The 21,227-nt window shown below is 45.6% G+C and overlaps 1 protein-coding gene across 2 annotated transcripts in view; it reads left to right on the top strand.

The window, feature by feature from the left end:
• The window catches only part of LOC140463337 (golgin subfamily A member 7B-like), a 36,055-nt gene extending 18,348 nt beyond the window's left edge, over positions 1–17,707 (top strand). For both annotated transcript variants that reach the window (XM_072557152.1, XM_072557153.1), the window contains 3 exons: positions 1,752–1,904; positions 8,361–8,462; positions 13,523–17,707. In XM_072557152.1, coding sequence (XP_072413253.1) covers positions 1,752–1,904; positions 8,361–8,462; positions 13,523–13,615 — 348 coding nt within the window. In that variant the 3' untranslated portion in view covers positions 13,616–17,707. The remainder of the gene's footprint in view (positions 1–1,751; positions 1,905–8,360; positions 8,463–13,522) is intronic.
• The last annotated feature ends 3,520 nt before the right edge of the window (positions 17,708–21,227 follow it).

Here is a 21,227-nt window from a genome sequence, read left to right as displayed (position 1 = left end):
CTGGAAAAGAACAGCAGTTCAATTCCTGATGAAGGCCTTTTGCCCGAAACGTCGATTTTCCTGCTCCTCGGATGCTGTCTGAACTGCTGTGCTTTTCCAGCACCTCTCTAATCTGTAAAGATATGGAAGTCCTGCTAAAACTATACTCTGTGCTAGTCAGACCACAGCTAGAATACTGTGATGACTTTTGATCCACATACTGAGGAACGGTTGGAGAAAGTCCAGAGAAGGTTCACTAGACTGATCCTGGGTATGAATTGTCTTACGGGGAGAGGCTGATTGGTTGGGCCTGTACTCATTAGCATTTAGAAGAACAAGAAGCAACCTTATTGAAACAGACAAGACTCTTAGGGCACCTGTCAGAGTAGATGTGGAAAGGTTGTTTCCCCTTGTGAGAGAGTCTGGAACCAGAGGGCATAGTCTCACACAAAGGGTCACCCACTTAAGACCAAGTTAAAAGGGATTTTCTTCTCTGACGGTAATGAATTTGTGGAATTCTTTCCTGTAGAGGGCTGTTGAGATTAGGTTGTTAGGCTGAGAGGGGCAGATCTTTAATCAGTAAGAGACTCACAAGGTTATGGGGAAAAGACAGGAGAGTGGAGTTGAGGATCATCAGATCGGCAAGATCTCATTGAATGGCAGAGCAGATTCAATGGGCTGAATGACCTACTTCTGCTCCTACATCTTCTAGCCCTTTATGTACTCCTGCTGTCTGTGCATTGGGTTCAAATCTGATGAGGGAATTTCATTTCAGTTTTCTAAATAAACCTGGAATAAAAAGCCAGAACCAGTAACGGCGGCTGTGGACTGGACAGTCGGAAAGTCCCATTTGTGTTTGCTATTGGCCAGTGGGACAGGTCATGTGCTCTCCTTAGTCTAATCCTTAAGTGACTCCAGTCCCCAGCAATGTGGCTGCCTCTTAACTGCTCTGTGAAACAGCCCGACAAACTGTTCCACTGTATTCAGGGAAGTGGCCAACTTCTCACTGTGGGCAATAAATTCAATTTATTCAGAATTTAAAATCAATTCTGAGACACAGATATGGGGATCTATATGTATTTATACACAGGGACCTCTCCTCGACACACAAAAGAAACTGTCCAGTTATTATGTTGTTTTTGAATTAAACAAAAGTATTGAGAAGCAGCAGTTTCCTGGTATATTCTCCATGGCAATATCTCCTCCAATCAGCATTGCGTGGACAACCACTTAGCATCCTTTTCCAATCCAGTATAAATTGTTGTTCCCTTTGAGATTTCACATTCTTGCATCTATCCTGATGGGTGTGAGAGATTAAGTATCTGTGACAGTGTGTCTTTTTTTCAACATTAAACACAGGCTTAGACAAAGCTCTGCACTTGTTCTCTTGTTGTGAGTGGCAGAACTCCTCTGGTTTTTATGTTGTAGCCTGCCCTCCTTGGATGGGTTGATGTCATTGATGGTTAAAGAATCAGACAGAGTTGCTAAAGAGCAGCTATTTCTGCAGGGGTGGTGTGGGATTGTGCTTTGCTTGTTTTATGCCAGTTCTGCTCGGACTTAATCTTCCTGGCAGTAGATTTCACAGCAGGTCAGGCCATGAGAGGAGAAGTCAGACAGCAAGGTCTGAGACACATGGTCCTCATGGATCCTAACTGGGAGTAGATCCCAGATTTTCTGTGCGGCTGACATTTGCCTAAGGAGAGAAGGGACCATGATTTATTGAGCTTCCCCACACCCCCCCCCACAACTATCTGCCTTTGTTGATATTACAGGTTGAAAGACACTACTTTGAAGACACAGTGAAGACCTTGAACAACTACTATGCTGAAGCAGAGAAAATCGGTGGGACATCCTACTTTGAAGGCTGCCTGGCTTGTATTACAGCCTACATCATCTTCATCTGTATGGAGACCCGTTATGAAAAGGTATCGTGGGAACTGCGAGAAATGTCAATGTGTTTTACACAGGTTTTGCAGCTGAGCAGGTAAACTTGTGAAATCAGTGCGTCGAAGTTGCTTTGGTTTAGCTGATGACCTTTCAGCTCTTTAACACAGCTTTCTGTCTATCCAGTTCGGTCTCCTCTGTTAGACGTTCATCTCAAATATTGATTAGTGGTTGCTGAGTTCTAATAAAGGGGAATATCGTCAATTCGACATGATTTGGCATTCTATTCATTTTCTGAATACTTGCCACACCTGTACACTAACTTTTATGGTTCATGCACGAGGCCACCCAGATTCCCCTGCATCTCAGAGCTTTGCTGTCTCTCACTGTTTCAATAATGTGCTTCTTTTTAATTCCTGCCAAATTGAGCAACTTCACACTTTCTTACATAATATTCCTTTTGATGGATCTTTGCCACTTATCTATATAGTGTCATAGAGGCAGAACATGGAAACTGACCCTTTGGTCCAGTCATCCGCACCGACAAGACGTCCCGATCTGACCTAGACTTATCTGCCAGCATTTGGCCCATATCCCTCTCAACCCTTCCTGTTCATGTCCCCATCTAGATGCCTACTAAATATTGTAATTTTACCTGTCTCCACCATCTCCTCTGGCAGCTCGTTCCAGATACGCACCACCCTCTGCATGAAAATGTTATTCATCAGATCCTTTTTAAATCTTTCCCCTCACACTAAACAAGGGTGGCACGATGGCTCAATGGTTAGCACTGTAGCCTCACGGTGCTAGGGACCCAGGCTCGATTCCAGCTTTGGATGACTATCTATGTGGAGTTTGCACACTCTCCCTGTGTCTGCGTGGGTTTTCTCCGGGTCCTCTGGTTTCCTCCTGCAGTCCAAAGATGTGCAAGTTAGGTAAGTTGTCCACAAGGGCTTTTGCCCGAAACGTCGATTTTGCTGCTCCTCGGATGCTGCCTGAACCGCTGTGCTCTTCCAGCACCACTAATCCAAAATCTGGTTTCCAGCATCTGCAGTCATTGTTTTTACAGTGTTAGGTGCATTAATCAGAGGGAAATAGGTCTGGGTGGTTTACTGTTCGGAGGGTCGGTGTGAACACGTTGGGCCAAAGGGCCTGTTTCCACACTGTAGGGAATCTAATCTAAATCTGTGTCCTCTAGTTTTGAACTCCCCAGTCTAGGAAAAATACTTTGACTATTTATCCTATCCATGCCCCTCATGATTTTATAAACTTATAAAAGGTCACCCCTCAGCTTCCGGTGCTCGAGGGAAAACTGCCCCAGCTTATTCAGCCTCTCCCTATAGTTCAAACCCTTCCGTCCCAGCAACATCCTTGTAAATCTTTTCTGCACTCTCTCAAGTTTAACAACCGCTGTCCTATAGAAGCGCAACTAGAATTATATGCAGTACTACAAAAGTGACCTCCCCGATGTCCTGTACAGCTGCAACATGACCTCCCAACTCCTGTACTTAATAAATGATACTCAATATACTCCTCTGACAAACAATGGGAATACTATCTCTCTCAGCAAGATATAGGTCAGTCAGACTAACAGTCTGAAAAATTAATGTCGATTCTAGAAGGTCTGAACCAGCATAAATCCAATGCCAGTCCATTGAAGACACCTTAGATACAGATAGTAGCCACCTTTGTCTTTCAGGTTTCCTCATGTTTAAAATACTCATTGTATGTCCTGTAAACATTTTCAGTAAAATGGGGGAGTTCTTTACCCAGTGTCCAGAGCTGTGGAGAAACATCTGTACCCCTGGCATTGAAGCCAGTGCACATGAAACATTCAATGCTTGAGATAGAGAGGTTTCGCTGCCCCTTTGCATGCTGGGACTAAAGGTCACCATTCTATAAAAGTAGTTTCTTTCACAAAATGTGGATGTGGAGAGGATGTTTCTTCTTGTGAGTGAATCTAAAACTCCAGTTCACTGTTTCAAAACAAAGGTCACCCATTTAAAACAAAGATATGGGAAATTTTCTTTCTCACAGCGGGTCATCAGTTTTTGACACTATCTTCCCCACATAGTGGAAGTAGAGTTTTTGAATATTTTGGAAGTATAAGCTTTGGGAACACTGCTCCCTGATGAAGGAGCTTTCAAATAAACCTGTTGGGTTATAACTTGGTGTAGTGTGATTTTTAACGTTGTCCACCCCAGTCCAACACCTCATGAATATTTTGAAGGCAGAGGTAGATAGATTCTTGGTTCAGCAAAGGGTGAAAGGTTATCAGAAGTAGGCGGGAATATAGAATAATGAGATCAGCCATGATCTAACTGAATGGCAGAGCAAACTGGAGGGGCAGAGTGGTCTACTCCTGCTTGTAATTGGTATGCTCCGATGTGGTTGGTACGTCGGCTGAAGGTGGATTTCTGCCGTTGCCCTTACCCGCTCACCCTTGTCGCTTCCTTTCTGCTTGCAGAGTTCTTACAAGGTCTCTGCACACTGTTTTTGAGACTTGGTGTGTGACAGAGAGGAGCGCAGGTACTGGATGCTTGATGCCCAGTTGCATCTACAACTGTATCTTGCCGTCTGGTCGTGTCACCAGCATTCATTATGTCTGGCCACTGGAGATGGCGAGTTCTGATCGAATGGGTTTCGCTAATGCAAGAAGCCAAACACTTGAGAAAGACTTGTGCTAGCTAGTGGTCACAGTTGAGTGGCTCCTTAGTGATTATATCCTTGGAGCTGTTTCATTTACTTTAATGAAGGGTTACCGGAGAAGGCATGTTGGCAAAGTGTGCCCTACCCTGGGCACCAAGAGACCATGGTAGTGGGTATAAAGTAGCCCATTTGATCTCCTTTGCGGTGTTTCAGCTTTCTAACAAGAAACAGACTGCCATTGTTGACAGCAATACAATCTACATGTGAACTTGCTTTCTCATTTATTCCCTCTGTTTTGAAAAGTACCTTTTTTAATTCCAGAACGAAGCCAAATGCGATATAGATTAATCGGGAAGAGCTTGGCTAAGAGGGTGAAAAATTAGAGGGGAGCCGAGATTTGATTTTGTTTCTCAGATGTTAAATATAATTGACGCATTGTACTGCCGAACTTTAAGAACAGATAGAATTGTTTTTCACGAATGGTGATTGGACTTTTAAAAACAGGGAGGAGGAACTGGTTAGGTGCTTACTTTGACTTTACTGACCAAACAGGCCATTTAGCCCACCTGACCTATGCTAGTATCTGCATTCCAAAACAAGCTCCCCGCACTCTGTTTCATGTCACTCTATCAACATGTGCTTCTGCAGCATTCATTGCTGAGTGATAAATGCTCCTTTGGGATCTGTCCTCATAATCCAGGAGGGATGGTGTCTTCAGGCAGCAATTCTGCAGCTTCAGTGACAGTGAATTGGAGACAGCACGATGGCTTGGCATCTAGCACTGCTACCTTAGAGTGCTGGGGACCCTGGTTTGATTCCAGCTTAGAGCGGCTTTGTGGGTTTCCCTGGGTGCTCTGGTTTCCAAAGAGTGTGCAGGTTAGGTGAATTGACCATGGGAAATGCAGGGTCACAGGGGTGAGTCTGGATGGGATGCTTTTTGGGGATCAGTGTGGACTTGTTAGCCTGTTTCTGCACGGTAGGGATTCTATGAATTCTCAATAGGATATGGAGCAACACTTGGACTGGGGTCTTGCAACAATGAGCAAAGGATGTTTGATTTATAAAGAAAGAAAATAGGAGCAGGAGTAGGCCATTCGGCCCTTCAAGCCTGCTCCACCATTCAATATGATCAAGGTGATCTATCCAACTCAGTCCCCTGAACGCATTTTCTCCCCTTACTCTTTGATCCCTTTAACTCCAAGAACTATATCCAATTCCCTCTTAAAAACACAATGTTTTTGCTTCAGTTACTTTCTGTGATAGAGAATTCCCCAGGCTCACCACCGTCTGGGTGAAGAAATTTCTCCTTATCTCAGTCCTAAATAGCCTACCCCATATCCTTCGACCGTGACCCCTGGTTCTGTACTCCCTGGACATTGGGAACATCCTTCCTGCCTTCCTGCTACTTCTGTTAGAATTATATAGGTTTCTGTGAGATTCTACCCCTCGTCCCATTCTTCTCAACTCCAATGAATATGGTCCTAACCAAACCAGTCCCTCTTCACATGTAGGCCTTCCCAGGGATCAGTCTGGCGAGGTTGCAGGCTTTGTCTCATCTAGTGAGAGACATGAACATTGATATCAGTTAGGCCAGTCTCAACATGACGTTTCCATTCTCAGCACGCTGCGTTAGCTCTCACTCAATCAATGTCTCAAGTTCAATGAAATGGCAGCATGTTGACTCAGTGGTTGGCACTGCTGCCTCACAGCACTAGGGACTTGATTCAATTCCAGCCTCTGGCGACTGTCCGTGTGGAGTTTGCACATTCTCCCTATGTCTGCTTGGGTTGCCTCCAGGTACTCCGGTTTCCTTCCACAATCCAAAGATGTGTAGGTCAGGTGAATTGGCTGTGTTAAATTGCCCATAGTGTTCAGGGATGTGTAGGTTAGATGCATTACTCAGGGGTAAATATAGGGTAGGGGAATGGGTCTGGGTGGGTTGCCCTTCAGAGGGTTGGTATGGACTCGTTGGGCCGAAGGGCCTGTTTCCACATTGTAGAGGTTCTATTCTAAATGCACAGAGGCTGGTATCCCGTCACTCTTTATTTATATTCGGCCTGTACATGGGCTGTAACCAGCCAGCTCAGAGCCAGTGTCTGAACCGAGGAGACTGTCTGAATCTCTGGCTCATATATGTCAGCAGGGCTCCCTGCTTGGTCCAGGTTAACAGCCCAAATCAAACATCTTATGGTCAGTGAGATCCACCTGGCCTTGGTTCCAGTCACTACATTTAAAATTCCCATTCCTTGTGTTCCTGTTCCTCCATAACCCCACGCTTGATGCTGTCCCCACAACCTCCTCCAGGCCTGCAGCTCACCACAGGGTCTTCTGTTCTTCCACCACTGACATCTCGTGCCCACTCCATTCCTCCTTTCCTCAAGTTGCCTTCAGGTGTCTAGGTCCTTACCTCTGGAATTCCGTCCTGAGGCTGTTCGCTCTTCCCCACACATTACCCCCACCCATCCCCCTCACCCCCTCAAACTACACCTTCTTCTTTAGACCACTCCTCCTCCAAATCTAACTCTTGCACCAACAGTTTGAGTAATTTGCCCAAAAAGCCCTTTTGTCTGATTTTGGTCGTTGTCTGGCATGAGTTCCTGATTCTGTGAAGAATTTAGATGTTTCGAAGAATAGTAAGTGATCCCATTGAGACGTAGTAAATCCTAAGAGGACTCTGCAGGGTGGACGAGGGAAAGATGTTTCCAACTGGGGGAGAGACTTGCCTTTGGACGGGCAACAAATGCTAGCAACACCCCAATCCCATGACTGAATTAAAACAAACTAAAGAATGCAATCTGGTGATTACCCATACTTTTTAAAGGCTTCCTGCTTTAACTCCAAAATGTTTTGGCGATTGCACCTCTGCTGGTTTTTCGAAGGAGTTACCCAGTTCATTCACTCCCCTGCTGTTCTCCCACAATTTTGCAAATTGAGCCTTTTAAAGTATTACTCCATTTCTCTTTTGAAAATTGCCATTGAATTTGCTTCCACTTGGCTCTCTGGCAGCACATTCCACAACATTGTAACTCTCCAAATGTACTCGGAAACTCCGCAAAGCATTTTCTTGTATTGCCTCAGATTATTTCTTCCGTGCTGACCTGAAACTCTTGAGTTGACTAGACCCCGAATTTAGCGCAGTGTCACCTCCGTACAGTTCACTGATCACGTTGTTAACCTGTGCAAGTGGAGGAACTGGTGCTGATATTAATGAACGAGAGGTCAAGGTTAATGCCTTGGGAAACACAGTTTTGATACATACAATAACTTGCCAGTGGGGTTATAATTTTCAAGGCTCAGACAGACAAACAGACAGTCTTCACAAGCCTGCCTTTTAATCAGTAAAGGAAAACAAATGGTTATGGGCAAAGGGCAGGGCACCAGAGCTGAGGATGATCAGATCAGTAATAAGTTAAGAATCACACAACACCAGGTTATAGTCCAACAGCTTTGACAATGGGTCAGTTAGCCTCGAAACGTCAGCTCTTTTCTCTCCTTACAGATGTTGCCAGACCTGCTGAGATTTTCCAGCATTTTCTCTTTTGGTTTCAGATTGCAGCATCCACAGTAATTTGCTTTTTTGGTCCAACATGTTTAATTTGAAACACTAGCTTTCGGAGCACTGCTCCTTCATCAGGTGTTTGGACCTGTTGGACTATAACTCGGTGTTCTGTGATTTTTAACTTTGTACACGCCAGTCCAACACCAGCATCTCCAAATCAGATCAGTAATAATCTCCTTGAATTGAAAAGCAGATGGGCTGAATGGCCTACTCCTGTTCCGATGTCGCATTGTCTTCATGGTGCTTGTATTGCTAGAGTTACTTGCTTCTTTGTTCTTTTTGTTTTTAGGTTTTAAAGAAGATTTCAAAATACATTCAGGAACAAAATGAGAAAATCTATACCCCCCGAGGATTGCTGATTACAGACCCAATCGAGAGGGGGCTGCGTGTTGTATCCTTTGACAGGTTTATTTCAGAATTGGATACCGTTGAACTCCACATGCAATGCTCAGCACAGGCAGCCCTGGATAACGGTGTTAACCTTCCGGCTCTGAAACCGGCCATTTGGCTTCAACAGATCTGTTTACGCTTCATGTTATTTCAGCTAATCCGAACTGTTTTCTCACGGTGACCCCATGTGAATACTTTCTGTGAGAGTAACTCGGAGAGGTTGGGGAGGGGCAGTGGGAAGCAGGGAGAGAGTTGTTGAGCGAGTATTTTAAAACAGCTGGGAGTGCCTGACAGGAAGCTGCAGCCCATGTCTTTTAAGAGGCTGAAGCATCAATCGATCTAAACCATCCCCTTACCAATAGTGGATATTTAAAAAGCACCTCACAACCGTCAAAACTCAGTCTGAGCTCCACGTGTACCATTGCTGCTTCAGACTTTGCGATCCCAAGATCTCGACCCTGTGGTCCCACACCAGAGTTTAAGAATCTCTGATCTAGTTCTGTCTATACCTTCCTCCATGTGTGTTTAACTAGCTTCTATTTAAATGTATCAGTGCTACTCATCTGGATCACTCTGTGAGTAGCAGATCCCATATTCTCACCATCCTTTGGAGAAAGCAACTCCTCTGCATGTCTTCAGCATTCTTTCTTTCATTGCTCAGACCATTGAGTATAGGGGCTGGGCCGTCATATTGAAGCTATAGACACCAATGGGGAGGCCCCTTTTGCAGTACTGCGTGAAATTGTGCTCACCGTGCTACTGGAAGCATGTTATTAACCTGGAAAGGGTGCATAAAGATTTACAAGTATGTTACTGAGACTGGAGGGTTTGAACTACAAGGCGAGACTGAATAGGCTGTGGCTGTTTTCCCTAGAGCATCAGAGGCTGAAAGGTGATGATCTTATAGAGGTTTACAAAATCATGAGAGGTATAGATAACCAAGGTCTTTTCCCAAGGGTGGGGGAGTCCAAAACTAGAGGGCATAGATTTAGAGTGAGAGGGGAAAGATCTAAAAGGGACCCGAGGGACAACTTTTTCACGCAGAGGGTGGTACATATATGGAATGAACTGCCAGAGTAAGTGGTGGAGACTGGTACAATTACAGCATTTAAACAATTACAGCATTTTGGACAGGAGAGTGAATAGGGAGGGTTTAGAGGGATATGGGCCAAGTGCTGGCAAACGGGACTACTTCAGTTTCCACGCTGTATGACTGTATGACTCTACTGATTGGCTTTATTGCCTTAAATTTATGGACCCATAAGATGCAAGGGCAGAAGAATGCCATTCGGCCCATCAAGTCTGCTTCACCTTTCAATGAGATCATTACTGAACCCTCAACTCTACTTTATCCCCACAGGCCTTGCTGATTAAAATCTTTCTGGTTTTGCCTTGTCAATTCCCTGAAGAATCTGAATATGATTCAATACAGTTTCCACTCATTATCCTTCCAAACACCAGTGAGACACAACCTACTCCACTTCCCCTCATGAGATGGTCCGCCCATACTTGGGATCAACGTAATGAGTGCTCTCTGGACTGCCTCCACTGCCAGTGTATCTTTCCATAGATATAGGGACTAAAACTGTTCATTGTACTCCAGGCGTGCCTTGTATAATTTTAGTAAGCCTTCCCTATTTTCATACGCCTATTCTTTGAGGAATAAAGGCCAACATTCCACGTGTCTTCCTGATTTTCTGTCGGACTTGGATGCTGGCATTTTCTGGTTCACGCAGACCCCCATTTCCAAATCCCTCTGTGTGGCCGTCTTCTGCAGTCTTTCTCCACTTAAGTAATATTCAGCTCCTCTATTCTTCCTGCCAAAGTGCATAACCTCACATTCTCCCACATTATATTCCACACTGCCAAGTTTTTTACCCACTCGCTTAACCTGTCTGTATCCCTCTGCTGTGTCTGTGTGTCATTGAAACCACTCCCTCACCTCGTGGCTAACCCTGGTCTCGGATCGTTCCACAAAGTGGAAGCACTTTCGCTGCACCAGCCTTTTCAAACCTCTTCATTCTCTTAAAGGGAATTGGCCCTAATGGAGGTACAAATAAAGGTTTGCAAAGATTTACCAGGACTTGGAGGGTGTTCTCATCAGAAAGCCTGAACAGGTTGGAGCTCTTTACCTGGAGAGGGAAAGCCTGAATGTCGACTGAAGATTTAAGAAGTTGAAGGGGTCCAAAGGAATGGGGGAAAGAGGATGTTTCCACTTGTCCGGGGTGGGAAACTGGAATGATAGACGTCAATACAAGACTGTTGTGCATAAGCCCAATCCATGATTCAGAAGAAACTATTTTATCCAGAGACTAGTGAGAATGTGGAACTTGTAAATCATAGTTTTGATGTACCTGAGGGGAAACTGGCTAAGTACATGAGGGAGAAACGGATTGAAACATTCATTAAGGTGAGATGAAGAGGAGATGGTGTGGGAGGAGCTTTGTGTGGCCAGTAAACAGCAGCATAGGTCCTTTGCACAGAATGGCCTCCTGTCCTGTCCTGTACATTCGGAATATGTGCAAGTAATATCCCATTTAAGCAACACGCGAAGATTGCCTTTGTATTGGTCGCAGGACTGTGGCTTGTTCCTGAATCCTGAAGGCACCTATTCATTCCTATCAGCCCCATTAACAGTTCACAGAAGCTATCTAACCCATATCGCCTTCTCATTGGAGTGAAGAAGGATGAGAGGTGACGTGATAAAGGTGTACAAGATGTTGAGAGACATAGATAGAGCGGATAGCCAGAGACTCGTTCCCAGGGCGGAAATTTCTGTCGTGTAGGGGCATAATTTTAAGTGATTGGAGGATGGTTTAGGGATGTCAGAGATAGGTTCTTTACACAGAGAATGGTGGGTGTGTGGACCGCACTGCCAGCAGAGGTGGTGGAGTCAGAGACATTAGGGACATTTAAGCGACTCTTGGATAGGCACATGGATGATAGTAAAATGAAGGGTATGTAGGTTGGTCTTATCTTAGAGAAGGATAGAAGGCTGACACAACACCAAGGGCCATAGGGCCTGTACTGTGCTGTACTGTTCTATGTTTGCACTTCAGAACTTAGACACTGCAAGCAAGATGTTAAACCCTGGAGAGGAAGAGAGCTCGATTCAGTGTCAGGGTTTAAATTACAAGGATGGATTCCTTTGGAAAAAGTTGACTTTGAGGAGATCCACCACATGGTTTCCAGTTCACAAGCTTTTTTATCTAAGTTGATTCACGTGATGAGGGCATCAGTGGCTAGGCCAGCATTAATTACCTAGAGGGCAGTTAAGAGTCAACCACATTGCTGTGGGCCTGGAGTCACATGTAGGCCAGACCAGGTAAAGATGACAGTTTCCTTCCTAAAGGGCGTCAATGTAACAGATGGGCTTCTTTCCCCCCACAATAATCAGCAATGGATTCATGGTCATCATTAGGCTCTTAATTCTTAATTCTAGATTTTTTTTTCCCCTCTGTTGAGTTAAAATTCCACCATTTGCCATGACCAGTGTCCCCCAGAACATTAACTGGGTCTCTAGATTTATAGTCCTGAAGCAGTACCACTAGGCCATCACCTCACCCCCCCCCCCCCCCCCCCCCGCCCCCCCAACAGCCAGCTTCCTCCAAACAATATTGGGCCCCAGTCAAAAGGGAATGAGTCAACAATCGAGAAGGACACGCAAGATGGAGTGTGTTGGTTTTGAGACAGCTGGGCAGCTGACAGAGTGGGGGGCTGGGGGGTTTCGGTTCGAAGGATAGGTGATTTGTGGATTCACTCAAGGCCAATAGGCAGAGGACAGAGATTAAATACAGATTAAATAAAAGAACCTGCATTTCCGTAGCGCCCTTGCAAACCCTGAAGCATTTAAAAAGTACTTGTTTTGAAGCGATGCAATGTAGGAAACAAGGCTGCTGGCTATTGCACAGCAAGATCCCACACAGCTGAGTGGTGACCACTTATAGGACTGTGGGGTTGGATGGTGCTCAGGACAGTGGGGGGAGGATCTTGGGACTTGAGTTTAGAGAGTTGAACCAAAGTTATCGAGTGCGAAGGCGATCTCTTCGAAAGAGATGAAATAAATCTACGGAAGGAAAGGATGAGGTTGTGAACTCACCGAAGAGGGTTTGGGTCTCCTTGATCTGATGTTTCTCATTTACCAAATGACACATGCAGTTGTGAGTATAGCAGACCCTGCCGACTCAGCAAGCGCGTTATTGGCTCAAAGACCATGCACACTTGGCGTCATCTCTCAAAATGACCAAAAGAGGAGTTTCTCAATTTGAAAGGCACTTGTTTAAACAGCAGCTTCAATGTTCAGTGCATCTCTGACACTGCAGCACTCCATTAACATTGGGCTGCTGTGTCAACCCAGGCCTGGTGCTCAATGTTGTGGAGTGGGGTTCCAGGCTCTGAGACTCAAAAGAAATATAAAAGGTTCCTTTCTTCTGTCAATCAGACTGATGGAAACCCAAGATGGCTTTGGCTGTTTGTGTTTAAATAATGTGCCGGCTTTTTGGAAGAAGGCCCAAAGTTAGATTGCTCGGAGAGCCAAGAAGGACATGAGCGGTTGAATGTCCTCCAGCCCTGTAGTCAAGATTAGAGTGGTGCTGGAAAAGCGCAGCAGTCCAGGTAGCATCCGAGGAGCAGGAAAATCGACGTTTCGGGCAAAAGCCCTTCATCAAGAATGTCCGAAACGCCAATTTTCCTGCTCCTCGGATGCTGCCTGACGTGGTGTGCTTTTCCAGCATCTGCAGTACCCACCTCCGTCCAGCCCTGTAGTGATGTTCCAATTGAGTTTGTCTCATTGTGCCAGTGCTTCGGAAGAGTTGTCCAATTAATGTGTTCCGGTCTTTAACTCAGAACCCAGGGCATTTTTTCTATGTCGAGTGTTTACCGATTTCCCTTCAGCCAGTCAGCTTTGCGTGACTTCCTAGCTCTTGTGCCCAATTCTTTCTGCCTTCCTACTGAAGCCGAGTGGCTCTGCACGGCCTTCCCAAGTTGTCAGCCGATTTCCTCCATTCTCCCCATCACCCACAGCCCATGGTGATCCATTTTCCTGAACTCGCCTCCCTCCAGATTGAGATTGCGATCTATGAGGACAGGTGCAGTAGCGGCAGCAGCAGCAGCAGTGGCACTGGGAGCAGCACAAGCAGCTGCAGCAGGGGCTGACATCGGGCAACGGGCCGAATGGCTTTCACCAAACACCGTGCTCCTTTCCCTTTTTCCTTCCTGCGGGAAAGAGACGCTTCGTTTGCAATAACCAGACTTTTCTGTATTTGAACATCACAAGCTCATCATGTGCCCCCTTCTCCGAAAGGTATTAAGAGAAGAAAAGGAACTGGAGGCAAGTGAGCAGTTGACCCCGTCCTCCTGACTCAGAGACTATGCTCTCACCTGGAATGTGACACTGGAAATGACTATGTATTTACAAGTGTTTTTAATGTAAATAATGATCATTAACGAAAAGTTGATCTCTCAGATGGAGCTGATCTCCACCCTTTCTGCAATCGTTCTCGATTTCCGCATCCACCCGCCCAATGCTGCTTCTGGATCTGATTAGGATTCAATCCAGTGTGTGGCTCTTGCTCCTGGTGCTAAGCCAACTCCGAAGCCACTTGCCAACTCTGAAGTTTCAATTGGGGTGGCATGGTGGCTCAGTGGTTGGCACTGAGCTGCCCCTCAGCTCCAGAAACCTGGGCTCAATTCTATCCTCAGGCAACTAACTGACTGTGTGGAGTTTGAATGTTCTGTGTGGGTTTCCTTCCACAGTCCAAAAATGTGCAAGTTAGGTGGATTGGCCATGCTAAATTACCCATTGTGTCCAGGGGTGTGTAGGCTAGGTGGCTTAGCCCTGGGAAATGCAGGGCTACAGGGATAGGGTAGGGGTGGCATGTCTGTGTGGGATTCCCTTTGGAGCGTCAGTGTGGACTCGACGGGCCGAATGGCTGTCTTCCACATTGTAGGGATTCTCTAATCACATGACCTCCTGACTCCAATTGGTTAAGAAGCTTTTTAAAATCCATTTTTAGTTTTTATACAAAATGTTGCCAAAGTCTTTTCTTGTCTTACGATCTTCAGGACAAGTGCAAGAATATCACATTTTTTAAACACCAAAGTGGGTCAGCCAGAAGTGAGTTGGCAGCCAGGTTCTCCTGTTTTAAAAATTGTTGTTCCCTTGGAAATTTGACATTCTTGCATTTGTCCTGGTGGATGTAAGATAAAAAGCTTCTACACCATGTGTTTCCTCTCAGCATGATCCAATGGCTGCATTACCAAGTGACTAACTCAAGAACAAAAAGAACGTTCCAAGCATTTTATTCTTAACCTCTTGTTTTAAATGCCTGACTACTGTTTATCGCCTTGAGGCTGCTCACGGCATAGATCTCTAATTGCTGGAAGTGCCAGGCTGTTTCCAGAGGAGATACATCCTGTGTGGGGAATGCTCCCATGTCTTTCCCAACTCCCTCCTCCCATCAAATGTGCTGACACTGCCCAGGACAGTACAAAGGTGGCTCTCTACTTTGAGATTTTGGGTAGGATTGCCAATAGAATTGTATTGTCTTAGACCCTCTGGAAACAGTTTCCTGGACACCTATTAAAGTGTAGCATGAAAAATAAGTATAAGAGTAGGCCATTCGGTCCGTTGACCCTTTCTTCACCGTTCAATAAGATCTTGGCTGATCTGATTATGGTCTCAACTCCACTTTCCATCCAGCCCCCATCATCCTCAAATTTCTCATTAATCAAAAATTAAACTTCCTCTTGAATAATTCAATGAGTTAGTCTCCCTTGATGTTTGGGGAAGAGATTTCCAAAGGCTAAATCCCTCTGACAGAAGACATTGTTCTTCATCTTTGGGGGTGGCACGGTGGCTCAGTGGTTAGCACTGCTGCCTCACAGTGCCAGAGTCCCAGGTTCGATTGAGTTTGCATCTTCTCCCCGTGTCTGCATGGGTTTCCTCTGGGTGCTCTGGTTTCCTCACATCCTTGGACTTGGGCAGGTTAGAGTGAATTGGCCATGCTAAGTTGCCCATAGTATTCAGGGATGTATAGGTTAGGTGCAATAGCCAGGGGGACTGTAGGGGAATGGGTCTGGGTGTGTTACTCTTCAGAGGGTCGGCGTGGACTTGTTGGGCCGAAGGGCCTGTTTCCATATTGTAGAAATTCTTTAAAAAAAGTTCTATCTGCATTTTAAATGGGTGACCCTCCATTCTGAAACTGTGTCCCCTCAATCATGATCACCCACAGAGGCTGCTTGTCTTTCGAGATTGGAAGTATACTCCAATGGGACCTCCAGTGATGGGTTGAACTTGAGTTGGTCCCCCACACTGGAATAAGTGGGTAAAAAGTTGGCAAATGAAGTACAATGTCGGAAAATATGAAGTTGTTGAATTTGCAAGGGAGAATAGTATTGTAGGAAAGGTGTTATGAAACCTGAAAGTGTTCAGAAAAGATTTACAAGGACGATGCCAGAGTTGGAGGGCTTGAGCTACAGGGAGAGGTTGAACAGGCTGGGGCTATATTTCCTTGGAATGTAAGAGGCTGAGAGGTGCCCTTATAGAGTTTTATAAAATCATGGATAAGGTGAATAGCCAAGGTTTTTTCCCCAGGGTTGGGGAGTCCAAACCTAGAGGGCATAGATTTAAGGCGATTGGGGAAAGATTTGAGAGGGACCTAAGTGGCAACTTTTTCACACAGAGGGTGGTGCGTGTATGGAATGAGCTGCCGGAGGATGTGGTGGAGGCTGGTACAATTGCGACATTTAAAAGGCAGCTGGATGGGTATATGAATAGGAAGGGTTTGGAGGGATATGGGCCAAGTGCTGGCAAATGGGATTAGATTGATCTAGGATATCTGGTCAGCATGGACGTGTTGGACCGAAGGGTGTGTGCTGTACGTCTCTGTGAGTCCATTTAAATGGAGAAAAGCTGCAACACAAAGGGATTTGGGGGAACTTGTGCTCAAAATACAGAAAGCTAGTACACTAGGCTCAGCAGGAAATCAGGAAGGTTAAACGAACGTTTGCCCTTATTTCAGTAGCATTGGAGTATAAGAGTAAGGGGGTTTTACTGCAATTGTACAAGGTATTGGAGGACCATGAGCAGTTTTGTTCCCCTTATTTCAGAAAAAAATATTAATTCATTGGAGATGGTTCAGTGAAAGTTCATTAGGATGATCCCCAGGATCAATGCATTTTATTATAAACCAAGGCAAAGCAGTTTGAGACTGTACTCACTGGAGTTTAGAATGAGAAGTGATCTCATTGAAACATATCAGATTCTAAAGAGGCTTGACAGGGTCAATGCTGAGAGGATGTTTCCCTCATGGGGCAGTCTACGACCAGAGGGCATAAAGGGCTGCCAATTTAAGACTGGTATGAGGAGGAATTTCATCTCTGAGGGTTGTCAGTCTTCAGAATTCCTTGCCACAGAGAGCTGTGGGGGCAGAGTCCTTGTGTATATTTTAGATTGAGAGAGAGAGATCCTTGTTCAGTTGGGAATGGAGGATTCCAAGGGCAAGGCAGGAACATGGACATGAGGAATGTGGGATTAGCCATGATCCTGCTGAATGGGTAGAGCAGGCTCCCTCCTGTTCCTATTTCTTCCAGCCTTGGGGAGGAGGGGAGAAAGAAACGCACATGAATGGCCAAGTTGTAGACCATCCTAAAATGTGGGCGCTCTCTGCTGTTAGAACCCAAGGCTGTGCACTTGAAACACTCCAGCAGGAAGTGTAACCATGAGAAGCTTTCTTTACAATGCGAGGGATCTGCAGTTAGACCACTTCAGGCATTGACAGTTTTCCAGTGACCTTGTCTTTTTCTTTGAAAGTTCACAGACAGCCGGAGAAAGACTTATGTAGAACAGGAATCCCAGTAATTCGTGTAAAACTTCTGAATGTCTGCTCCTTTGGAATCCAGGTAAGTAGAGGGTTCCCGTTTATGCAGCTCATCGGGATGGTCCCTTAACGCTTTACACCTTTGGAAGACTCATTTGATACAGTGTTCCCTGTTGTAAACGTGGTGATAGACCACTGTTGATGCCAGGGAGATCTGGCTGCTCTTCACACAGAGCAAAGCGATTGTTTACAGGCAGCACAACAAGATGTGACACTGGCCCGAGCGACTCCAAACTCCGGTAGTAGCCCCAGCTATCCCCTCAGCCTCAGTAAGGAAATGGGGGTAAAAACAATGACTGCAGATGCTGGAAGCCAGAGTCTAGATCAGAATGGTGCTGGAAAAGCACAGCAGTTCAGGCAGCATCTGAGGAGCAGGAAAATCGACGTTTCGGGCAAAAGCCCTTCATCAGGAATACCTGAAGAAGGGCTTTTGCCCGAAATGTTGATTTTACTGCTCCTCGGATGCTGCCTGAGCTGCTGTGCTTTTCCAGAACCACTCTGATCTAGACTAAGGAAATGGGGGTGTCAGCCATGGCTGGAGTTAACTGTCACTGTCGATGCTTATGAATGAGCTGCTCCTGTACCCAGTTGTTGGAGACTGCATGGAGTGGGCTCTTTCTACCTGAAGGCCCAAGGACAGAGATGGACATGCCGTCCCCACCTTGCTTTCACCTTGGTTCCATTCAACAGTCTGTTCATATGTCGATGTGTTTGCAAGGCGGAACACCATGTGGGACAGTGGAAAGCAGCTCTTTGTGAGTACAGGAAATGATCACATACCAGGTCTTTAAGATTTCAAACCACGACTGTAGGTATAAGAGTTCATAAGTCAGACGTTCTTAAATAGTGGACCCCTTGAGAGAAAATCTCAAGACCTGCAAAGCTGCATTGATCACTGTCAAAGCAATCAGAGGAAGTGATGAGAGATCACAGTCCATTCCTTTGACGCACTGCCCCCTCCACAGCCCACATTCACCCTCTCTCCCCTCACTGGATCTTTGCCACTGTTGTGAAACTTGGAATGGCTCAGAAAAGATTTACAAGGATGTTGCCAGGGTTGGAGGATTTGAGCTATAGGGAGAGGCTGAACAGGCTGGGGCTGTTTTCCCTGGAGCATCGGAGGCTGAAGGGTGACCTTACAGAGGTTTACAAAATTATGAGGGGCATGGATAGGGGGAATAGACAAGGTCTTTTCCCAGGTGTAGGGGATTTCAAAACTAGAGGGTATAGGTTTAGGGTGAGAGGGAAAAGATATAATGGAGACCTAAGGGACAACTTTTTCACACAGAGGGTGGTACATGTATGGAATGAGCTGCCAGAGGAAGTGGTGGAGGATGGTACACTTACAACAATTAAAAGGCATCTGGATGGGTATATGAATAGGAGGGTTTAGAGGGATATGGGGCAAGTGCTGGCAAATGGGGCTAGATTGATTTAGGATATTTGGTCAGCATGGACGGGTTGGACGGAAGGGTCTGTTTCCATGCTGTACAGCTCTATGACACTGCTCTGTCAAACCGAGTGTACCCAGATTGTCATTAGTCCTCCACGGTAACATTAAATTCCCTCCCCAGAAATCCTCTCCCACAGCTCTCTTTTCCTTAAGATGCTTCCAAAAAACCTACATCTTTACCCTAATATCTCTACGTGGCTCAGTCTGAAATTTGGTTTTTGAGAATGCTCCTGTGAACCACCTTGGGATGTAACACTACATTAAAGACATTATCATAAATGCACGTCGAGGTTGTGGTTTTTAGCAGCTGCCTTCTCATCCCACCCGTAGGTCACTTGCTTTTGAGTTGTATGTGGGATATGGGCACTGCTGGCGGGGCCAGCATTACTTGACCATCCCTTGAACTGCGAAAATTCCGAGGGCTATTTGAAGGCAGTTGCGAATCAACCACATTGCTGTGGGTCTGGAGTCACATGTAGGCTGTCAGAGTTCTTGCCCTGAAGGGGAGGAGAGGTTGAGTAGGCCTGTGCTCAGTTGAGTTTAGAAGAACAAGCGGGGAATTTATTGAAACATGCAAGATTCTGAAACGTAAACACAGGGTAGAAACCTGAAGGACATTTGGGAAACCGGATTGGTTTTCACAACAATTGACATCTTTGGGTTGTCTTTGAATTCCAGATGTTTTCCTCTTCCATTGGGCTCAGATTCCACCATCTGCCATTGGTGGGATTTGTTTCGCCCTGGGAGGATGGGGTTCTGGATTGCTAGTCTAGTGATATTATCGCTACACTGCCCCCAGTTGGTAAGGTCATGAGTAAAGAGACATTGGAGTGTTTTGAACAGGCCTGCAAATCAGGGTGTCCCGGATTATGAATGTTTCTCGATGAATAGTGAAGAAGATTGACACACTGTCTTCCATTTAAATAGCTGGTTTCTATCACAAATTATTACCAAATATAAGTCGTGTTATATTCACCTCAAAAGTTTAATCTGGGGCCTGTGTTCAGTGTGGAGCCCATTCCTACAGGCTGCACGGGGAGGGGGTGCAGAGGAGGTTCACTCGGTTGATTCTGAAGTTGAGAGGGTTGGCTTAGGAGGAGGGATTGAGCAGACTGGGACTATACTCATTGGAATTTAGAAGAATGAGGGGGGATATTATCGAAACATAAAATTATGAAGGGAATCGATAAGACAGAAGCAGGGAGATTGTTTCCACTGAAACTAGAACTGGGGCCATCGCCTCAAAATACGGGGGAGCAGATTTAGGACTGAGCTGAGGAGGAACTTATTCATCCAAAGGGTTATGTATTTGTAGAGTTCCCTGTCCAGTGAAGCAGTTGAGGCTACCTCGTTGAATGTTTTTAAGGCAAAGATAGATTTATGAACAGTAAAGGAATTAAGGGTGAGAGGGTGGGTAGTGGGGCTGAGACCAGCCATGATCTTATTGAATGGCAGAGCAGCTGGATGGGCCAAATGGCCTACTGCTGCTCCTATTTCTTATATTCTTATGTGCCATGCTCCATATCTTGCCTGCCTGACACCAGGTGAGGGCAGGATTAACCTGGTCTCTGGAATCCACTCCTGCAGTTGAATAGTTTATGTCTTTGAAGCATGTACTGAAGTGAGAGACTGAAGGCCAGTCCTGGTGGCACTGTGCCTTAGTATTTGAATGTGGCTGCTCTTTGTTAACCTGTGCTGAGAGTTTCGATACTTATTACAAATTAAATACCCCTTGTCGACATCTTGCGGGCAACCCCAGACTGGAACAGAAACTGGTTACGTACTGTGGCTAAAAGAGCAGGTGGAAATTGTGTGAGGAGTGACTCACCTCCTGACCTTTCAGAGTTCGGCAAACATCTTGGAGGTAGAGGTCTGCTGTGTTTTTAAAATCCTCTCCGGTTGCTTCACACCTCATCCATCATCTGAAACATTCATTCCCTCCACCATCTACGCTCAGTAGCAACAATGTGTTGCTACAAGGAATACACCGAGGCTCCTGAGATAGCACCTTCCAAACCTCTGACCTTCACCATCTCGAAGGGACAAGGGCAGCAGATATATGGGAACACCACTGCCTTCTGTGCTGTTCCCCTCAGGCTACACATCATCCTGATTAGGAATAATATCTCCGATCCTTCATTGTTGCTAGGTCAATCCAGGGACTTTCTTCCTAACAATGTTGTGGGTTCACCACATGGAATGTAACAAATCACAAAGGGAGCTTATCACTACCTTCTTTGGGGCAATTAGGGATGGATCTTACAATGCTTAAGAATGCATTTTAAAAAAAAAGGTTCAGGCTGAACTACATAAAGAGCCTTCGCTTCTCTCAGAAGAGTAAGAAGCACTAACTCAAAACTGAAACATGTTCTTTGCTCCTTGCAGATCTTAAGCCTGAGCTGCAGTCGGTCACACAGCACTGTGAATCGGCACA

This window comes from Chiloscyllium punctatum, chromosome 38 (genome assembly GCF_047496795.1).
Source record: "Chiloscyllium punctatum isolate Juve2018m chromosome 38, sChiPun1.3, whole genome shotgun sequence".
Lineage (NCBI taxonomy): Eukaryota > Metazoa > Chordata > Chondrichthyes > Orectolobiformes > Hemiscylliidae > Chiloscyllium > Chiloscyllium punctatum.
This window is presented reverse-complemented; position numbering and strand designations above follow the sequence as displayed.